General features: G+C 48.2%; 7 protein-coding genes across 7 annotated transcripts; 5 read left to right on the top strand and 2 right to left on the bottom strand.

Annotated features, from left to right (window-relative positions):
* Positions 1-1,526: 1,526 nt before the first annotated feature.
* On the bottom strand, positions 1,527-3,512 carry N7520_005919 (retropepsin-like aspartic protease; the record flags this gene model as incomplete). Its single annotated transcript, XM_057139853.1, has 5 exons — positions 1,527-1,532; positions 1,591-2,072; positions 2,126-2,701; positions 2,743-3,198; positions 3,278-3,512. The coding sequence occupies 5 exons, from the start codon at positions 3,510-3,512 to the stop codon at positions 1,527-1,529; spliced, it is 1,755 nt and encodes a 584-aa protein (XP_056993859.1).
* Positions 3,513-6,962: 3,450 nt separating this feature from the next.
* On the top strand, positions 6,963-10,301 carry N7520_005918 (uncharacterized protein; the record flags this gene model as incomplete). The annotated part of the gene is made up of 2 exons (XM_057139852.1): positions 6,963-8,920; positions 9,005-10,301. 2 exons carry the CDS (start codon positions 6,963-6,965, stop codon positions 10,299-10,301), a joined length of 3,255 nt encoding a protein of 1,084 aa, XP_056993858.1.
* Positions 10,302-10,592: 291 nt separating this feature from the next.
* Positions 10,593-12,232, top strand: N7520_005917 (uncharacterized protein; the record flags this gene model as incomplete). The annotated part of the gene is made up of 3 exons (XM_057139851.1): positions 10,593-10,733; positions 10,779-11,749; positions 11,809-12,232. 3 exons carry the CDS (start codon positions 10,593-10,595, stop codon positions 12,230-12,232), a joined length of 1,536 nt encoding a protein of 511 aa, XP_056993857.1.
* Positions 12,233-12,694: 462 nt separating this feature from the next.
* N7520_005916 (transferase family protein) lies at positions 12,695-14,338 on the top strand (the record flags this gene model as incomplete). Its single annotated transcript, XM_057139850.1, has 1 exon — positions 12,695-14,338. One exon carries the CDS (start codon positions 12,695-12,697, stop codon positions 14,336-14,338), a length of 1,644 nt encoding a protein of 547 aa, XP_056993856.1.
* A 721-nt stretch (positions 14,339-15,059) lies between these two features.
* Positions 15,060-16,946, top strand: N7520_005915 (putative MFS alpha-glucoside transporter; the record flags this gene model as incomplete). Its single annotated transcript, XM_057139849.1, has 2 exons — positions 15,060-15,458; positions 15,561-16,946. The coding sequence occupies 2 exons, from the start codon at positions 15,060-15,062 to the stop codon at positions 16,944-16,946; spliced, it is 1,785 nt and encodes a 594-aa protein (XP_056993855.1).
* A 534-nt stretch (positions 16,947-17,480) lies between these two features.
* On the top strand, positions 17,481-18,817 carry N7520_005914 (PAS domain-containing protein; the record flags this gene model as incomplete). The annotated part of the gene is made up of 2 exons (XM_057139848.1): positions 17,481-17,847; positions 17,919-18,817. 2 exons carry the CDS (start codon positions 17,481-17,483, stop codon positions 18,815-18,817), a joined length of 1,266 nt encoding a protein of 421 aa, XP_056993854.1.
* Positions 18,818-19,081: 264 nt separating this feature from the next.
* On the bottom strand, positions 19,082-20,170 carry echA (enoyl-CoA hydratase echA; the record flags this gene model as incomplete). Its single annotated transcript, XM_057139847.1, has 4 exons — positions 19,082-19,131; positions 19,190-19,735; positions 19,823-19,960; positions 20,026-20,170. 4 exons carry the CDS (start codon positions 20,168-20,170, stop codon positions 19,082-19,084), a joined length of 879 nt encoding a protein of 292 aa, XP_056993853.1.
* Positions 20,171-20,649: the final 479 nt, after the last annotated feature.

Raw genomic sequence — 20,649 nt, 5'->3', positions numbered from 1 at the left:
TAAGGTAGCTATCACTGAGCTCCTTTCTTCCGTAGTCCGTAGACTCTCTTGTAATCTTCGCAGCAGCTTACTATCATAAACGTAGTCTGTGCTTGCTTGCGCTTCTTTCCTGTAGTCAGGCCTTCGACTAGGGGCATCCGCTGGATTATTTGTTCCAGGGTTGTGTAGAATAATGAAGTCGTACGCTGCGAGCTTCTCGGCCCATCTGGCCTGTCTTCTGCTTAGCTCCTTCGTGGTCATAAAGGGCCTTAGGTTCGCATGATCTGTCAGAACCTCAATGACGTGCTTGTTACCTTCCAGGTAATGTCTCCATGTCTTGAAAGCTTCGACTATGGCAAGCAGTTCTCCGTCATGTGTCTCATAGCGTGTCTCTGCGTCTATAAGTTTCCTTGAATAGAATGCAATCGGGTGCCACTGCCCGTCCTTCGGCAGCTGGGATAATACGCCTGCAATTGCGTACCCCGATGCATCTGTTTCGATGCGCGTCTTTAAGTCCGCGTCGAAGTGAGCCAATAGTGGTGCTCTTGTAAAACATAGCTTCAGTCCTTCGAAAGCTTTCTTCGCCTCTTCTGTGAGAGTGAAACCAAGGGTCTTTTTATTCTTGCCCTTTACGTGCGCTCCTTCTCCTCGTACTAGCGCGTTCAATGGTATCACCTTCTTCGAATAGTCCTTGATGAACCTTCTATAGAAGTTGGCGAATCCCAGGAATTGCTGTACGTCAAAGATGCACTGCGGCTCTGGCCAGGCTGTAATGCTCTCCACTCGGTCTGGCTCCATGGCGATACCTGTCGTTGATACGACGAACCCAAGGAAGCTTACCCGGTCAGTGTGGAAAACGCACTTTGAGCGCTTAGCGTAAAGCTTATAGGTTCTCAACCTCTCTAGAACGCTCCTCACATGCTTGATGTGTTCTTCTTCTGTCCTCGAGAAGATCAGGATATCGTCTAGGTATACTACCGCATAGATATCGAGTATGTCACTAAGAGCTCTATTGATATACGATTGGAATGTGGCAGGTGCGTTAGCCAATCCGAAAGGCATCACTCTATACTCAAAGTGTCCATATCGTGTTCTAAAAGCGGTCTTCCACTCGTCTCCTTTCCTTATTCTTATGCGGTGGTACGCATCTCGAAGGTCTAGCTGTGTAAAGATCTTTGATCCTGCTAGCCTGTCTAAGGATTCCGCTATCAACGGGAGTGGGTGCCGGTTTTTGATGGTGATCTCATTCAGTCCCCGGTAGTCCACGCATAAGCGTAACTTATCCGTCCCTTTCTTGGGTACGAATAGAATCGGAGCTCCTGCTGGGCTCTTCGAGGGTTGAATCCACCCTTTTGCGAGGTTCTCATCGATATACTCTCGCAATGCTTCTAACTCCTTATTTGAAAGTGAGTAGATCGGCTTGTATGGGGGCTGCTTCTCAGCCTGCAGATCGATCGCATGGTCGTGTTCTGCATGATCTGGTAGGATGCCTGCCCTCTCTTCATCGAAGACGTCTGCGTACTCCGCGTATGCGTCGGGGAGGTCCTTTACCCCTGCAATACCGGTTGCTCCGAGTCTGATGGTCTCTTCTCCGCTGATCTGCAGGTAGACGAGAGAGCAAGGGGTTCCTCCTAGGATCTCTCCCATTGCCTCCTCGGCGGATAGTTCTTCCGTCCGGGGCGTGCCCTTACTGGCACGGAAGCTCCACGTCTCCGTTCTCCAGTCTATCTCCGGGTTTACCAACTGTAACCAGTCGTATCCCAGTATGAGGTCAAAACCCTGCATATCGACTGCTTCGAAGATTCCTGTGTGCTTCTTCTTATTGCCCTCGCTATCTGCGAGTTCGAGTGTGATCCTCCGGGACCCATACGACTGTATTCGGTGTCCATCGATCGCCTCTACAGTTCTCGGTACAGAGGGGTCCTCCTGCAGATTCTCCTTTGCCCATTTTTGGCTGATAAAGCTTTTCTGCGCCCCGCAATCTATCAGTGCTAGTGCTGTTCGACTGCTCTTCCTCGAAAGGAAGACCTCTGCTTCTACCGCTAGTGCTGGACCCGTGGTCCGCTGCTTTTCGGGGTTGACACCCAGTGCTGCTGCGGCAAGGAACACTGGGCGAATCATTTTTTTGATTGCTTGTCTGCCTCACTATTTACATCTGCCTGCTTCGAGCGGCATTCTGACGCATAGTGCCCCGGCTTATTACAGATGAAACACCTGAGCTCCTGCCCGTCGTGCTTGCGTTTCGCCCCCTGCCTCGAAGCGTGTGGGGTTGAAAACCTGCCTGCACGTGCCTGTCCTTTGGCGTGGTGGTTTCTTTCTGCGCCCTTGAACTGCATGTTCTCCTTTGGGTCTTTGCTGAATCTGCCTCTCTTCATGGCTGTCTTCCTCGCTGGGAGACGTGATTCTAAATATTGAAGGTGCTGTAGCATTGCTTCGTATGTGTCCCCCTTTACCGGGTGGTCCACGAGTTCGTCCTGTAGTTCTTTCACTACTGACATCGCTAGCTTCTGTGTACGCCAGTACTCGTCTGGCTGTACTAATAGAGAGGCGTGGATATTTGTCAGGTGAGCTGAACACTCCATTACCGACTGATCGTACCTCTGCTGGGTCGTATGCCACTGTCTCAACATAGACGTATGGCGTGTCACAGGGTCCGCGATGAGATTGTGACACCAGTCGCTGAACTCCTTCCAAGTGAACTTACGTTCTGGGTCCTTCTTCTCTAGCTCTTTACATGTCTCCTCCATTGTACTATCAGCTTACCCGCAAGGTGCGTTGACGCTTGTAGCACCCGTTTATGCTCCTGCTTATAGTAGGCGGCATGCTGCTCGAAATGGATATCCAACCCACTTTCGAACAGATCCCATTCTTCCGTACTACTTGCGGCAAACGGTTTAATGTGCTTCGGCGTTGCTGGCACTTTCCCCTCAGGGTCAACCGGCTTAGGTTTGTTCCACGCTGCTTCTGCGTCTAGCATTGGCACGTCACCTAGCTCCTGGTCTTGCTGTGGCTGAGTACTAATGGTAGGTGCTAGGGAAGATGTCCTGGACCTGATTGGCATGGACATATGTCCTTGAGCCTCTGACCTCTCTCTCTGGCGGGCAATGCGTGCATTTTCTCGCTCCGCGGCCTCTGCCTCGAGTTCGTCTATCTCCCTCTGGGCAGCTGCTGCTTCCCTTTGGTACTGTAGAAGGGCCTTAACCTCTTCTAGTTTCCTTGCTGCAATTGCAGTCTTCAGGATTTGCTCCGTGATCTCCTTAAGAGTTTTCGACGGCATCCTTGATAGCTTGTTGATAACTGCTTCCCATCATGGTGGCATTCTCCGGGGTTTCTGCTTGAGCGTCCTCAAGGTTCACCTGCTCCGGGCCAAGGATCGTGTCAGGGGCTTCTCCGACTGAGGGGGCATCCTCGGTCGCAGACTCCTGCACGTCCGGGCGAAAGTCCTTCTCCGCTCCGGTATCCTCTCGCTGCTCGTCCATTGGGTCGTCAGGTTCTCCTTGTCGCATACCACGGTTCCTCGTGTTGTATGACATGTTCTCCGCGTGTCCTTCCGCGGTTCCCCGCAAGTCCTTCTGCGGTTCTTCGCAAGTCCTTCTGCGTGTTTTCCGTCCGTGTTACCGGTCTCATCCGGGGGTGAGAAGTGATTATAATGTTAAGACCAGGGTCTTAGGGGGTTGGATGGATGGGAGTGATAACACGGCACAGCGTACTCCTGTACTGCTGCTGTCTGGATTGATGGTAATATAATCACTGGAGAGCTGTTATGCAGCTCTCCCGCCGTGCTACTTCTGTTGTGCGGCTTAGCTAAGCGGATCACCGGCATACCGGGTCAACCCTTCTCCGGCCCAACTCCGTTAGGGCCCTTCGCATGTAGAAGTATACTCCTCTGCCTATACTCTTGGGTTCTGGCCCCTCTCGTATAGGTCTTCCTAGACGTGTCGTAACACTTACCCCTTTTACCCTATCCTCTCTTTTTTTACTTTTCTCTTACTTTTCTCTTACTTACCACTGATAACGGCCTAGAGGTCTATAAGCCCTATATCTCATGTAATTAAAATATGAAGGATGCGTTATCCTGTGTAGTAACATCTACATATTTTCCTGCTTATTAGTAATATTTTATTGCTTACTAGTAAGTAAGCAGTGCTTCATTTTATATGCTAGTGAGCAAGCAAGAGGATGTTTGATTAAAGATATATTTGATAGTATAACTATAAATACTGACTATAGTAATTCATGTATAAAGCGAATTGATAGGCTAGTTATTACCTAAAACAAGTTCTTCGATTACCTTCAAGTGAGTAGCAAAAGGTAATATATCGTAGCAAGAACTAATAGACCTGCTTTTGATTTAGCTGGAGCAGAATCAGACGTTTTAGTCGAACTATGACAGCATATCCGCTAGTATTCTAGTATTCTTTTTCTTCGCTAAATATTCACGTATAGTAATACTGGAGGCTTTCCGCCGCGCAAAAAGCGCGGCGCCTACTTAGGTGTTAGACCTCACCTCCTACTATATCTCCTACTCAGTCTCCTACTCAGTCTCCTACTTAGTCTTTAACTTAGTCTCCTACTCGGTATTCTATCCAGTATTCTACCTTCTTTGGTACCGTATTAATTCAATGGTCAAAGGTCTCCTCAAATTCATAACTAGCGGAATAGAAAGAAAGAGAGAGAATAGAGAAGAGAAGAAAAATGAAGTGGAAGGAGAAGGGGAAAAGAGGAAAAGTCTGGTGGAGGTTTCGAAAGTATGTCCAAAAAGTCTGCAGTGTACCCAAGTGATAGAGGGGTAGAATTTCTATTTAAAGTAGTATTTGATACGTCAGAGGTCAACCTCTGATTGCAAATATTGCCAGTACTCGATGGGTAGCGACTATGCCAGGACTTACAATATCAACGCCAAATACTATGGCTGGCGTGGAGTGAGTCTCCCTTTACTTCTCCCTTTTGTGTACAAGTTCTAACGCATCTTTCCACTAGACAGCTATCACCGCTCTCTTCGCCCTCACCACATATGCCTTCGTGTACTTGATCATGGAGATCCGGACCAAAGCGACAAAGCGAACTGGCAGTAGCTGATCGATTTCACAGTTGGCCTGTTCTTTAAGTTTATCCTGCTCATCTACATATGCGTGTTCCCCAACAGAGACTTTTTGGCTTCGGCAGACGGCATGAAGCGCCCTGAGGAAGGCCACGTTCAGTTGCAAGCCTACTCATTCCCACGGGTCTCTGTTATATTCCTTGTTTTGAATATTTTGTTTCCTCAACCAGATTATTTAATAGACTCATAGATTTAGATGGAAGACATGCATCAATAGTTTTGATGGCTTTTGTTCATAGTGCACATATTCTATAATTTAATTTAAAATCTTTGAAATCAAGAAGATTTGCGAGGATCATCCTATCCAACATCACAAGAAGAACCGTGAACTAGATAGTACCGCCAAGGATTGTAACTATGGGGTAGCAACTTTCCGCTGCTTGTTTTGCGGGGCGTCTAAGGAACCCCGCTTTTATTATATCTTTATATCCTACTGCAATTCCTATCTCATCTCCTACATTTGTTACTACCTACTCAATCACTACCCACCTATTCTAATACCCATGTAATTTTACAAGATTCTTCCAACTTTGTTCGCACTTTGGCTAGTATTTCCTACAGATTCTCTCTTAATATCAAAGGTCAAGATATGTTGCCATTTTCGCGGCGAATGATGCACTGGAAATGCCCACCACCCGATGTGTTGCAGCTGATGATGTTCTTTTTGGCGATGTCCTCGACAGAAATCAGTGGCTCCAGGCAATCAAATTATCCTTAGGCGCTTGATTCGTCTTATGCCAAATATTTGATTGATAGAATCAGCAAGTTTGATATAATCTTATCAGACGCGTGTGCACTCGTTTTGGCAGTTGAACGAACTAAATCGAATTAGCTTCTTTTCCATCCCCGCCGGTCTCCGGAATCCTTTATCTTTCACCCTAAGTACTTCCCCGCTGCCCACCTCGATTTCTCACGTCGATTTATTTCTCTGGAAAAATTGTGTCCTACAATGTATTCTGACGAAGATGGTACTGCTTCAAAAGAGTCAGAGGCAGCTTATTGGGCTCGCATCCGAACTTTACGCACATTGACTTCTCTTTTATCATGGATGGGCTTTGGGGCTGCTCTTCTGAGCAAAGAATATCTGAGCGAGTCATCGACTCTATATCAACCGATACTTTGGGCCAAATTTCTGTGGGCATGTTACAAATCTTCTCTGTGATTGGAATTATCATATTGGAGCTGACTGAAGATCTAGCCATTTATTTCATTGCATAGCTTGCGCTTGAATTGGATGCAAAGGCCTGTCAAGCTATACCGCGCCAGCCTGAGAGGCTCCCTTGTATCTTTTTCTATTGTCGCTTTGCAAGTCTACACGAGAGCTCTGGACAACTCTCAACCCCTTTGCGATTTATCTTTGCCTTCATGGCAAATGTACATCGCAGGTCTGCTGGTCATTTTACAGATTCTGTATCCACGCCGACCGGATATTTTCACGCCAGAAGGCAAACCTGTGGATTTTGAAAATAGCGGTTCAGCCGTTCAGCGATATTCTATGCATTGGTGTTCCGGTGCTCTGCGTATTGCTGGAGATAGCCCTTCGCTTGCCAAACTGCCGATTTTGGATTATCGGACCCGGTCCCGAGCCCAGCCATTGATAAGACTTTCCAAAAAATCATTATGGGTTCATATTCTCGCTGAGAGATACTATGGATTTACCAAGCAATGGACTATCATGCTGGTGCGATCGGTGGTTACTTTCGGCTCTCCTTACTGCATCATGCAATTGATTAAATGCTTGGAAAGAAATGGGCCAAAGAATACCGCTTGGATGTGGCTTATTGGAATTGCAGCATCCTCTCTATGTGAAACTGTGCTTCATTACCACATTGCCTGGATTCAGTGGTCTGAGATGGGCATTCCGGTTCGCGCACAGCTCATAATGGCTCTATACTCCAAAGCATTGACAGTCCAAGATAAAGACACTGGTGACAAGCCCGCAGTTATAAACCTCATATCGTCTGATTCTTTATCTCTCAGCAAATTCACGGCAGTTAACTACATACTGCCATTTTCATTTATCAAGTTATTATTTGCTCTGGCGTTTCTCTTGAAGCTGCTCGGGTGGAAGAGCACCCTGGTCGCGGTGATAGCGACCGTGGGAACTGTGCCTATCCACAAATGGGTCGTCAAAAACGAACGAGCCGCGAAGAAAAGAGTTACGGTCGCAAGAGACAAAAAGACGAAAGTCGTTTCCGAGGCTTTACATGCCCTTCGGCATATCAAATTCTCGGCTCTGGAGTCGCAGTGGGAAGAGCGCATTGATCTGTGTCGCCGGGAGGAGCTTGAAAGATTGCGCGAAAACTTCATTGCCGCCAATATTCGCTCTGTATGGAAAGTTGCATCTCCTTTCCTAGTGGCTGCTGTAGCGGTTTGCAGTTATGCGTATACAGAAAACAACGTCTCTTCATCCATCATATTCACAATAATCGAGTTGTTGCCGCACCTTCAAGGTACCTTGGGAACACTTCCGGTGGCATTCCAGGATTATTTCGGTTCTCGAGTCAATGCAAAGCGTATAGAAGAGTTCTTAAAGGAGCCAGATCTGAAGAAAATCCTTGATCCTAGCCCGGATGGTAATGTTACTTTCCAGGATGCATGCATTGCATGGCCTTCAGAGGAACAGAATGACCAGAAGTCAGTCATTTTACCAAACCGCTTTATCCTTAGCGATGTTAACATTAAGTTTCCGACTGGTGAACTCAGCATAATCCATGGAGAAACAGGGTCAGGAAAGAGTTTGTTGCTTTCGGCTATTATTGGAGAGGTGGATCTTCTTCGTGGTCAGGTCGAGTCACCAGCATCAAAACAGCCGGTCGCCTTTGTCTCTCAGACACCATGGCTGCAAAACGCCACCGTGAAAGAAAATATTTTGTTTGGAAGCTCCTTCGAGGAAGTCAGATACCTGAAAGTCCTTCGAGCTTGCGCACTTGAGACTGATCTTGCTGCTCTCAAGCTTGGCGATCAAACATATATTGGTCTTCGAGGCGTGAAGCTTAGTGGAGGCCAAAGGGCTAGAGTAGCCCTTGCCAGGGCTCTATATTCTCAGGCCAGGCTAATTGTCTTGGATGACATATTCGCTGCTCTTGATTCTCATGTCTCGCGTCAAATAATGGGAGCGCTCACCGGCGAGCTCTGTCAAGGCCGCACCAGAATACTTGCAACCCACCAAGTCTCTCTTTGTTCACCAACCGCCAAATATATTGTTGAAATTCACAACAAAACTACACGCGCCCGCACTATTGATTCCAACGAGCTGAAGCCGTATCAACCAGAGCCAGTTGATACTGGACTGGATGAATCCAAAAAAAACACACCAAAGCCCATCCGCAGCACCCCCAGAGGCAAAGTTCCCAAGGCAGGGACTGACCTGGATGCCTTCAAGAGATTCTTTGCAGATGCAGGAGGCTTGGGATTTGTGAGTATATTTGTTATAGGCCTGGTTGTGAAGCAGATCGTGGTAGCATCGACAACGAGGGCCCTCGGCCGCATAAATTCAGCGCGTATCGGGATAAAACCTGACGACTTGTATAATTCTAAGGGAAGTAGTACGCATAACTACCTCTATATTTACCTTCTTGGGTCTCTATCCGCTGTCGTGATGGAGTTTCTCTTCAACTTCCACATGTATTCTGGATCTCTACGTGCCTCCAAAGCTTTGTTCCGGAGGATGACTGCAAAGGTTATTCGTATGCCCCTTCTGTGGCTTGATAGCACTCCCATTGGAGATATGCTCAAAAGGTTCAACGCCGACATGAGATTGGTTGATGATTTCTTGTTAGAAGCCGTGTCTGGAACAAGTGATAGTTTTGTCAAACTCATGATTGTCATGTGTATCGGGTAAGATACCTCACATACTAGCTCCTTGACTATCTACTGAGGAACCTACCTGGAGTATGATTTGGACTAACCGCACATACTTAGCATGTACAATTCCATCTACACAAGCTGCTTGACCATGGGTCTCCTATACTGGTGTTTTCAAGTCGCAAAGAGCTACAACCAAGCTCGAAGGACTATTAAAATTGGCGAGTCGGACAGCAACGCCGATATTCTTGAATACTTCACTACTTCAATGTCGGGGGTCTCGACAATCAGAGCATTCGGCGCAACAGACCAGTTCATGGATCAAATGCATCGCCGAGTTGACAACCTATCAACTGTTCGGCGGCATTTCTGGATTTTCAATCGCTGGCTTGGTCTCCAAATGTCATTCGCTGGCATTCTTTTCACCACAGGCACCGGGATTATTCTACTGTCAACGACATCGATGTTGGATGCGTCCCTCATGGGAGTCGCGCTGACTTTTTCGATGGGATTCTCCAAGGCCAGCTTCGACGCCGCCAACAGCTTTGGAATGCTAGAAAGGTACACGGGTTACGCGAGCAACATTGTTGCGTATACTGAGTTGGCGACCGAGCGCCAAGGCGGCATTGAAGTCACGCCAGACTGGCCACCTCGTGGAAAAATCGAAGTGAAGGAGTTGAACGTCAGATACTCGCCTGATCTTCCCCTGGTTCTCAAGAACGTCTCATTTTCTGTGAACCCTGGCCAACGCATCGGCATTGTCGGGCGTACCGGAGCTGGCAAGTCTTCTTTAACTCTGGCTCTTCTTCGTTTCATGGACGCTCAGTCCGGTTCAATTTACATTGATGGAATCGACATTTCAACTATCAAATTACAGTCTTTGCGATCAAAGGTTGGCTTCATTCCACAAGATCCTGTTCTTTTCTCGGGGACCATCCAGTCGAATCTTGATTACTTCAACGAATTTCCAAGAAACAAACTGAACGGAGCGCTACAGCGTGTCAAACTCCTCACTGAGAAGGGGGAAGAAGAATCAGGGTCCTTCTCTCTCGAGTCAAAAGTTACCGCGGGTGGGACGAATATGTCCCAAGGTCAGCGACAACTTCTCTGCCTTGCAAGGATCCTGGTTCGGGATCAAAAGATCGTCATTCTTGACGAGGCGACCTCTTCAGTCGATGACCAAACGGATTTCTTGATCCAGGATACAATTCGAAATGAGCTAAACCGAACCTTGATCGTTGTTGCTCATCGCCTACGCACAATCGCGTCATTTGATAAAGTGATTGTGATTCATGAGGGACAGATTGGGGAAGCGGGAACGCCGGCGGAGCTTTTGAGAGCCAAGGAACTGTTTTACAATTTAGTTCGAGAGAGCGAAGATAGGGAGTTTGTGATCAATACTGCGTTACAATAGACTAGGGAATCGATTAGAATGACTGAATATTGGACTACAACTGCATGTTATATCAACCAATAATCAACCAATAATGGAGCTCCCTCGTTCTTCGCTGCCTAAAGCGTCTAGCGCCGGCTCGGCATCTTCAGCTTGTTTCATACTGTATAGAGAAGTCATGTGGGGCAATCCCGTATTCTCTCTGCCATGCCAAATTAGGGGAATGTCGATTCCAGTAGAAATTCCAGTAGAAAAAAAATAAAAGTTAAAATAACATGAAACTTACCTCCTACAAACTACTGAGCATATGCAATGGCAGTTTCCGAACCCAACCCCAGCAAGGAATCTCCACTCAATGAGGAATTCTCAAAACTGGTTCACAGAACACTAGAGAAATGGCACATTCAAGGCGTATCTATTGCTGTCGTTGACGGAGATGAGACATGGTCTGAGGTACGTGGTCAATCTTCTTCCAAACGTCAATACTAAAAAGAGCAGGGTTATGGAGTTGCCTCTTTGCCTGACACCCCAGTCACTCCCGACACTTTGTTTTACACAGGCAGCACGACAAAATCCTTCACTGCATCTGCAGCTTCGTTGTTGGTCGACGATAACGAGAAATATCCCCACATAAAATGGACAACGCCGCTCAGCCAACTCATCCGCGACGATTTTGTCGTGCAAGACGAGTATGCGACATCACATATCACCCTAGAGGACGCGCTGTCTCACAGAACCGGAATGCCCGGACATATGCTGACATTGAGTCGCGAGGGCTCAGTGCGCGACGTGGTCCGTAGTCTGCGTCACTTCCCAATGGACAAGGAAATCAGGACGACCTGGCAATATTCAAACGCCATGTTTATAACCGTGGCACATATGATCGAAGTAGTCACTGGAGAATGGCTAGGCGATTTCCTTCGCAATAAGATATGGACTCCTCTTGAGATGAACTCGACCTTCTTCTCGCTCCAAGATGCTAGAGACTACGCTGCTTCGGAAGGCGTGACAATAGCCAAAGCTTATGGCTGGAATGATTCCTCCTCCGAGCCAATAGAGATTCCGTATTGCGAAGGAACTCTCAGCGGCGCTGGAGCTGTCATTTCAACAGTCCGTGACTACGCCACCTACATCCGCTCGATGATTCGGCAGTCCGGACCACTTTCGAAATCAGCATATGAAGAGCTTCTTAAGCCGCGATCGTTCGTTCCTCAGTTGCTTCCGCAACTCACGCAGCAGATTTTCTACACTCTTGGGTTGATTTCGAGCACCTACCGAGGCGAAACTATCATCTTGCACCCCGGTGGGCTTGATGGTATGACAGCGACAATGATCTTCTTCCCCAAACGAGACTGGGGAGTTGCTGTCTTCTGCAATGCGACGGGTCCAGGGCGTGAAGTCCTCGCTTGGCATTTGATTGACGATTTACTCAATGTCCCGGAGGAAGACCGTGTCGACCTGTTTAAAATGTGAGTAATTTGCACTCTTGTCGGATTCGAAAATTTTAGAATTACTAACGCAGCATTAGAAAGCAGAAGAAACTTGCTTTAATCGAAGAAATGCGCTCGACAGCTAAAGAGCGTCTTTACCCCTCCGCCCCTTCACCTGGTCACCCTCACACACTCCCTTTACAAGAATATACGGGCACATATACGCACCCTGCATATCCAGATCTTATAATAACGGTGCAGAGCGACGAAGTGCCTTTCCTACACGTTGTCGTGACAGGATGCTTCAATCAAACCCTGCAAGTCAAACATGTGTCTGGTGAATATTTTTTGGCAGAAATCTTTGAATACATGTCGATTCCTGATCCATCCGCTGTTGTCAAGGCCGAGTTTCATCTTGGTGTTGAAGGCAAAGTTGATAGATTTGGCTTCGTTGCTGATTTCGCCGATATGCCGGATACTATTATCTGGTTTGATCGGGCTACTGAGGGAAGTCAATGTTAATTATATGAATACAATTTAAAGATTTAAGCCTTACGTGTTGATTATCTGTTCGTCTTTTCCGTATTTTGTTGTGCGTAAGATTGATTAAAGGATACGGGTGAGGATCTCGTTTGATATTTAGATGTAGATGCACATTGCACATTTCCACTCTAGGATGTTTATATCCGACCATTACTCATGGTGAGTCAGATTCAGTCGTTTTGTACTGACCAATAGGAATCCCGCGATCTGATTGCTCAAATTGACTCATCAGTGGTGCAATCACGAATCTATCCGGACTAGCGTTGGATTTTGCATAGATGGTTTGTCAAGATAAAGCTTATCTACAGTTTTTCTCCTTCGAGATTACCGGTGGCATTGAAGGGTTGCCTCACAAAGAATGACGGTACTATAAATTTGACCTTCTCACCCCTTTCCTTTATTTCGGTCCGAAGTATCAAACTTTCAAAGAATCATTCCAACATGAGTTCTATCCAGGTTGACCGAATCATGTCGGAGAGGCTGTTCCCGAAAACCAAGCCAACGGAAGATGCTGTAGCATTGTCCTTAATCGATGCAACAACAGTGGGATTCTCGGCATGTTCTGCGATTTGGTTCTGTGACAAATCTAACAGACAACAAGATGGTTTCGACTTGACAGACCACTTTCGCCAATCGCTTAAATTCGCTCTTGACGCCTATCCCCAATGGACTGGTCATCTTAAGAGCATCGCTTCTCTGGTTTCGTCTGAATTGCCAGTGGAGTCTGCGAAGTTTGCCCAGCATGCACGTCGATATGGCCGAGTCTATGTTCACTACGGCACATCTACAGATCCCGGTGTGGAGTTCGTCACTGCTCAGAGCACGGCTACCCTTGAGATGTTATGTCCAGCTTCAAGACCGGCAGAACAGCCGATTTACAACCGCCAGGCTGTTCCCCTCAATGATCTGGTTCCCTCCGTTTTGATCGCCAATGCTGTGCGACCAAAGTCTGTCGATGAAGCCGGTGTGCTTCTACCCCTGATGGCCGTTCAGCTCACTCAATTGGCTTGCGGTGGCTTTGCACTATCAGCTAAAATCAGCCACCCACTAGCCGACATTTCATCTCTAGTCCATTTCGTCAAGGACTGGGCGGCCATCAGTCGCTGGATTCTTTCCGGCTCAACTGGACCTGCCCCGCTGCTGAAACCTATCTTCGAGCCAGGCCAACTAGACTCTATGGCTGCTCCAGATATCAATGCGGAATCTCCGAATCCCAAATTTCTCAAACAGGCCGCAGCCCTCCCTTTGCATCGCTATGACTGGTGGATCTCAACAGCCGGGTGTCCCTGGGGAGCTACTATCCCCGAGAAATTCAACTCTCAGGAGATTCATCCGGTCGGCACCGCCATGCCCTGGGCTGAATGGGATTCCAAAGCCCACGTCTCTCATTATGTGATTCATCTGACGTACGAACAAGTTGAGACAATATGGAAAGCCGCTATCCAGGGAAGTCCGCACGAAAGCGGTGCTCTTCGAATCAGCCGCCATGATACCATCCTAGCGCATATCTGGTCCTGCATTGCCCGAGCGCGTAACCAAAATGAAGACTCGGGCCCAATACACTGCGATCTCACCCTCGGGCTACGACCCGCCCTTCACCTCGAAGAGCGCTTCGTGGGATCTCCTAATATGATGGTGAATGTCGAAATGTCTGGAACCCAGCTTGCATCTCTCAAGATCCCGGCAGACGAACGGACACGGGCGATTTCTCAAAGCATTCGCGGGACTATTAACCAACTGACTCGGCCAGCTGCTATTGCTGCGCACCTGCATAGCGTGGCATTTGAGACGTGTCCGCAGAGGATTTGGCAGGCTTTCCTTGGGTCACGCCATCTTCTTGTTACGAGCTGGGCTCGGGCGGGTGTTTATGAAGTAGATTTTGGACTGAGTGAGTCTATGATCCGCTATGCTGAGGGGGTGATAGCGGATTTGGATGGATGTGTTCTTATCAAGGAGGCGCCACCTACTCAGAATAGAGACGGCTCGGATGGAAGCTGGACTGATAATGGGGTTGATGTGTCAATTCACCTCCGCGAGGAGGATATGGAGCGGTTGATAAAGGATCCGCTACTTCTTCCGCAGTGAAGATATCCCCTCGATAAACTTGTATCTAGCATTATGCGCAAGGAGTGTTCAAAATTTTTTATCTTGTCATTCACTCCTTTAATGTTGATGTTTTTTTTGTTAGGAGTAGCGGTGTACAGCACCGGATCTGTTAAAAGCTTAAAGTTGTTCCGTCGCACGTTGCACCCTCGAACGCTCGGACCACATCCCGCATGCGGCAGGTTGGCATGCAAGGAATGGCACATGGCATGAGCAGTGAGATGTGTGCTTAAATTTCTTAATGCGATAGTTTTTCAGAATCGTTCAATTCAACACCTCAACTATATTTGGCTTTGGTGGCGAAGGGGAAAAAAACACAAGATCCAATCATACACGGTTCCCTTCTTTGACCTCCGCCAAGCGTCGAATCCCGCGAAAATTCGAAATCTATAGGCTTGTGCCCATATTCCCCCGCAAAGTTTGACTTTAGTTATACTCTTTCTGTCTAGCCTCTACGATTCTAGACAGTTCTACGTTTTTATGTTACCCCAGGGAAGATCATTTTCGCTGCCCCTGAGTGTGAGCGTATGGTGTTTCCACGAGTGGGTACTCGGTTTTTTTCTTTAACCTCCGCAGTCCTCCGCGGCCTTGATTCTTGAAGAACCATTTTTCGGCTCTCCTCAAACAACCCCTCCACCCCCTCCCTCTCCCCCTCCCTTTCCACCCCCCAATTTTGTGCCTCTGCACTATACGCCGTTGCAGGATGGCTGACAATGTGTACGAGGCCGCCAATTCGGTGGGAGCACATGTGCCTCCTTATTCTGGACATGCGGGCAAGGTGGAATACAAGGCTCAGGATGCCATTGAACCCATTGATGAGGCATTACGGCACTACCCTTCTACTGAGGGACCGTCCTCGGACTCGTCTATGACCAAGGTCATTCACAATGCCAAGGCGGCTACGGAGAAGGAGCGGAATATGAGCCTGTTACAGGGAATCAAATTGTATCCCAAGGCTGTGGCTTGGAGTGTTCTTATCTCGACTTGCATTGTGATGGAGGGATACGATATCAGTCTTGTGAACAATTTTTATGCATTCCCGCAATTCAACAAGAAGTACGGTCAGCTGCAGGCGGATGGTTCATATGAAGTATCGGCATCGGTAAGTCAACATCTTTTCTCTTGCAATTCCCATGCGATTGCTTTTGCTTTTGGGTCTGGGTGCAAATTTCGGATGAATAACTGATATTGACGCGTTTTTTAGTGGCAATCGGGTCTTAGTAACGGTGCGTCCGTCGGCGAAATCATCGGCTTGTTCATCAACGGATGGGCTTCGGAGCGATTTGGATACCGGTATACCATCATGGCATGTTTGGTTCTCGTGAGCGCGTGGACGGCCATCTTTTTCACAGCCCCGAACATTCAATCACTTTTGGCTGCAGAGATTCTGTGTGGTATTCCCTGGGGTGTGTTTCAGACGTTGACCGTCACGTACGCCTCCGAGGTTTGTCCTGTTGCGCTCCGTGGATACCTGACCACCTATGTCAATTTCTGCTGGGGTGTCGGCCAATTGATTGGAATTGGTGTTATCAAAGCCATGTTGAACAGGGATGATCAGTGGGCTTACCGAATCCCATATGGACTGCAGTGGATGTGGCCTTTGCCATTGTTCATTGGCATTTGGCTGGCGCCTGAGTCTCCCTGGTGGCTGGTTCGGAAGGGACGGACGGCGGATGCGAAGCATTCCCTTGAGCGATTGACCAGCAAAGACCGTACAACCGACTTCGATGCCGATGAGACGATCTCGATGATGGTTCATACGACCGCTTTAGAAGCCAAGATCACAGCAGGTGCCAGCTACTTTGACTGCTTCAAGGGCATTGATCGACGCCGGACGGAGATTGTCTGCATGGCCTGGGCGCTGCAGAACCTCAGCGGTAACTCATTCTCCAACTACTCGACCTACTTCCTAGAGCAGGCCGGGCTTTCGTCTTCCAATTCCTACAACTTCGCGATGGGCCAGTATGGTATCAACATGGTCGGTACATTCGGCGCTTGGTTCTTGATGGCCTGTGGCATTGGTCGCCGAACCCTCATCCTGAACGGATTGTGCGGTCTTTGCACGATGCTGATGATCATGGGCTTCCTCGGGCTCGTCCCAGAGGCGCATAAGAACGAGGCCTCGCTGGCCACTGGATCTTTGATGCTGGTCTGGGCTCTTTTCTACCAGCTGACTGTCGGTACTGTCTGTTACTCCCTGGTCGCCGAACTGTCCACCCGCCGTCTACAGATCAAGACAGTTGTTCTCGGTCGCTGTCTTTATAACATTGTGGGAATTATCTGTGGTGTTCTGACACCGTACATGCTGAATCCTGATGCCTGGGATTGGGGCAACTATGCGGGTTTCTTCTGGGGTGGATCGTGCTTCCTTTGCATTATATATGCATATTTCCGCATTCCTGAACCTCGTGGTCGCTCATTCGCGGAATTGGATCTGCTTTTCGAACGTGGGGTCAGCGCTCGCAAGTTTGCGACTACACAAGTTGATGTTTTCGATGAAACAGTTGAAGGACACGTCATTAATGACTACCGGGCAGAAAAAACTGCCTATGCCGAGCCCAGCCAGACTGAAAAGAATGCTGGCCAATGATATGATGTCTCATGTTTATGATTTGAGATTTATTTTACGTGCCCACATACACCATTTGCGTGACTTGGGAGATATGATTGTTGAGATGTATATATATGTTGCCCTGCATCTACCTTTAATCACTTAATTAGAATGATTTAATTAGTACACACACATTTCCAAGGGTCTCTTATCTTCCACGCTTTTAGATGGTACAATATCCTGACTTGAAGATATTCCTAATCGGGTTAGACGTATAAAAACAATACATGTACAGATTAATCTGTAATCTTTACGCTTAGCACAATCTCCTTATCCCCACTTGGATCAGGTACGGAAGTGTCCGACCAGCCAACCGGGTCGATCCACGGTTGACAGCCGTTAAGGACCACACCTTCTCCCGCCAGGGTTTCCCGCTTTCCAACTCTCTCTTTCGATTTTGATATTCTCCTCGGTTCGCAGTTTCTTCACGTTTCGTCTCGTTTCGTTTCAGCTAAGCGGGGTTAGTGGGGGTTCCACTCTTTTGCATGATGGACACGACATTCATCACAATCCATGGCAAGTCTTCCCCGACCTGCACTCTGCAAGCCAGCGTTGTGGCCAACAAAACTAACGCAAAGCACAGATCTTTCGCGCGACGCCTGCATTCGGTATGCCTCCGATAGCATCCAGGTGGTGTTGGGCTATGAGCCGCATGAGGTGTTGAATCGCTCGTGCTGGGATTACTTCCATCCCCAGGAACTGCCGTTTGCGCGCAGTGTTCATGGTCGGGGTGTGCGGCTGGATAAAGCTGCCGTTCTTAACTACTGCTCCATCCGACACAGAAACGGATCGTGGGTCGGGTGTGAGTGTGTGTTCACGGTGGTGTACGATGTGTTGATCGCAAGTACCACCATCTATGGGCGTGGGAAGGGCAGTCAGAGTGAGTCACTCCTCTCCTCACATTGTCTTCTTGAAATTTGAAGATGAACTCCTGACACATTTACTTTTCAGATCGCGCTGTCGATGCGCCCATTGTCCGCCATCTCTTCGACTCTTCACCCAATGACTCGCGGTACCACATGCTTACTTGGCTATCCAACAAGTTCTCGCAACGTCTTGATGAGCCGCTCCACGAGCCTCGGGCGGCTATGTTTGTTAATAGATTTACTCGCACGGCGACTATCATGTATGCTACCAGCGGTGTGAGTGAAATTCTGGGCCTAAGCCCAGAACAGCTTATTTCGAAAAGCTTCTTTTACTGTATTCAAGAACACTGTTTGCGGGATGCAGTAAGGTGCTTGGAGAGTGCGAAGGCGAACGACTCAATTGCCTACCTGCGATTCTGGTTCCGGAACCCCATGCAGGATGACAATCCCGAAATGGCTCGCCTTGGACTTGTCGCATTTTCGGACCCAATCCCTCCCCTGGAGTTGGAGGCCGTTGTCTCATGCACATCGGATGGAATGGTTGTTATTCTCCGTCGGGCACGCGCTCCTATACCTACTAGCAGCACCCGTCCACCTCAGCCAGTACCTACTTACCCAAGCGGCATCTTTGCTGCGCCGTGGGCTCGTGAGCCGGTCTACTCTTATGGTCCAACGCCCTCTGCCCAAGAGACAACTGTCCCGAATCCGGCTTATCCAGAGGTGAAGACTACACTTTGCAGAGACGACGGATCTTTCGGGTCCCAAACTACCGCAAGCTCTTCTGCTCCCAGCTTCGAAGCACCTCCTCCCCGGTCAGAGCAGAAGGCAAGCGCTCCTGGTGGTCCTCAGGCACACAACCTCATGGATACGATCCGCGAGGTGGCCGTCTTCGCTTGGGGTATTGTTGGAATCAACCGGTCGCTTGAGCAGTATAAGCGTGGTACACCAGCGGGCAATTCTCAGCCAGAAGGTGCGACGTTCTGATGGGAAGATGTTGTGGTTGGTTGTGGCTTAGAGTTAATCTCCAGTGTGTGTGACATGGAAAGAACAAGCATAAATTTCTAGCCAGTCAATAAAACACCAGCATTTACAGCAAAAGAGCCACTTCCGGTATTGTTTCGAGATTGGAATGTGGTGATGGAGCGAAACTCAAAGCCATGTATTAGTGTATATGGGAGATTCAAATTCCTCTCAATCTGGAAGGGCAGGTATGTCTTTAGGCGCACACCTACTTGTCATTCTCTATATTTATTCATGCGACCAGTCAGGCTTCTTCTTCTCAGCGAAAGCGGTCATTCCTAATACAACGTTAGCCAAAATCCATTACCATAACCTCAACCCCCAAATAAAGCTCACCAATCTTCTGATCCTTGCTCCCAAATAACCCATGGAACAATCTCCTTTCATACTCAACACCCTCTTTCAAAGAAAGTTCCTGACTCTTATTAACAACCTCCTTCGCCGCAAGAGTAGCAACCCGACTATTGCCCGCAATCTTCTCAGCAGTCTTCAGCGCAACATCAAGCAACTCCTGATGTCCACCCTCCACAACCTCCGCTGCAACACCCCACGCACCGGCCTCCTTCCCACTGAAGTTCTTTCCCGTAAGAATCAGCTCCATGGCCTTACTTTTTCCAACCGCCGCAGTCAGACGCTGCGATCCACCCGCGCCAGGAATAATCCCAAGCTTGATTTCCGGCTGTCCAAATGTGGCGGTGCTGCTGCAGTAGATTATGTCGCACATGAGTGCGAGTTCGCAGCCGCCGCCGAGCGCGTAGCCTGATACTGCGGCGATGACGGGTTTGCGGATGTTGGTTGCTAGGTGGGACCAGGGTGCGATGAAGTTGGTATTGTAGGCCTCTGCGAAGGTGAGGGGGGCCATTTCTTTGATGTCGGCTCCAGCTGTAAGGTTATTAGGTTTGTATACAGTGAATTTCATTCGTTGTGCATTGAGGGTGTATATGCATAGATAAACGTGGATATGCTTACCTGCGAAAGCCTTCTCGCTGCCAGTAATGATAATAGCGCCAACATCCTTGTCGGCGTCGTACTTGCTCAATGCATCATTCAACTCTGTCATAAGCGGGCTGCAGAGCGCATTTAGGGCCTTTGGTCGATTGAGGGTAACTTTAATAAGCTTGTTAGCTGTGTCCGATTTATTTTGCTGGATATTTTGAGAAGGGGATTCTCACTCATGCCGACGCCGGGCTTCGGGGTTGAGGTAAGGATGTGCTCATAGCTAGGTCCGGTGGAGTAGGGACGTGCCCGAGCTAAGAAAGATGTCAATGGGACAGCTGTCCTGGAGGTAGCGAGACGGGCACAACGACGCGCAAACATGATGAATCTGTTGTAAAAGGTTTATAGTGTCGGAGTGGAAGGGCGATTTGTAGTTATAGCCGGGAAGGGAGGTAAGTTATGATGTAGATGTCCCCGCTACCCCGAATTGGGGACCGAAGTTAACCGTCCCGAGGCAATTGGCCCCAGTACTACAGTGATCAACCCAATAACCCAATTCTTATATTGACTGCATATTTTCCATTATAGAAGCTTGTCAACGAGTTCGAATTCTTAAGTTTCTTTGTTACAGCTCTCTTTTCAAATTCCCAATGAGATTTACTGGTAATTGCACCAACTAACATTGTATCAATGATACAGGAAGGCGGTCAACACAGCTTTCATGTGGTTGAATGACTAATCTATCAACTTATGCTACATAATCCATTAGCATAGCCACAAGTCACATGAGCAGTCAGTGGCTGCAACGCAAGTAATCTCAACGCTGATTGGTCTATATCCAGGGGACACTTTGCGTCTGT

Source organism: Penicillium odoratum, assembly GCF_028828045.1.
Source record: "Penicillium odoratum strain IBT 22623 chromosome Unknown utg000005l_segment0_segment0, whole genome shotgun sequence".
Lineage (NCBI taxonomy): Eukaryota > Fungi > Ascomycota > Eurotiomycetes > Eurotiales > Aspergillaceae > Penicillium > Penicillium odoratum.
This window is presented reverse-complemented; position numbering and strand designations above follow the sequence as displayed.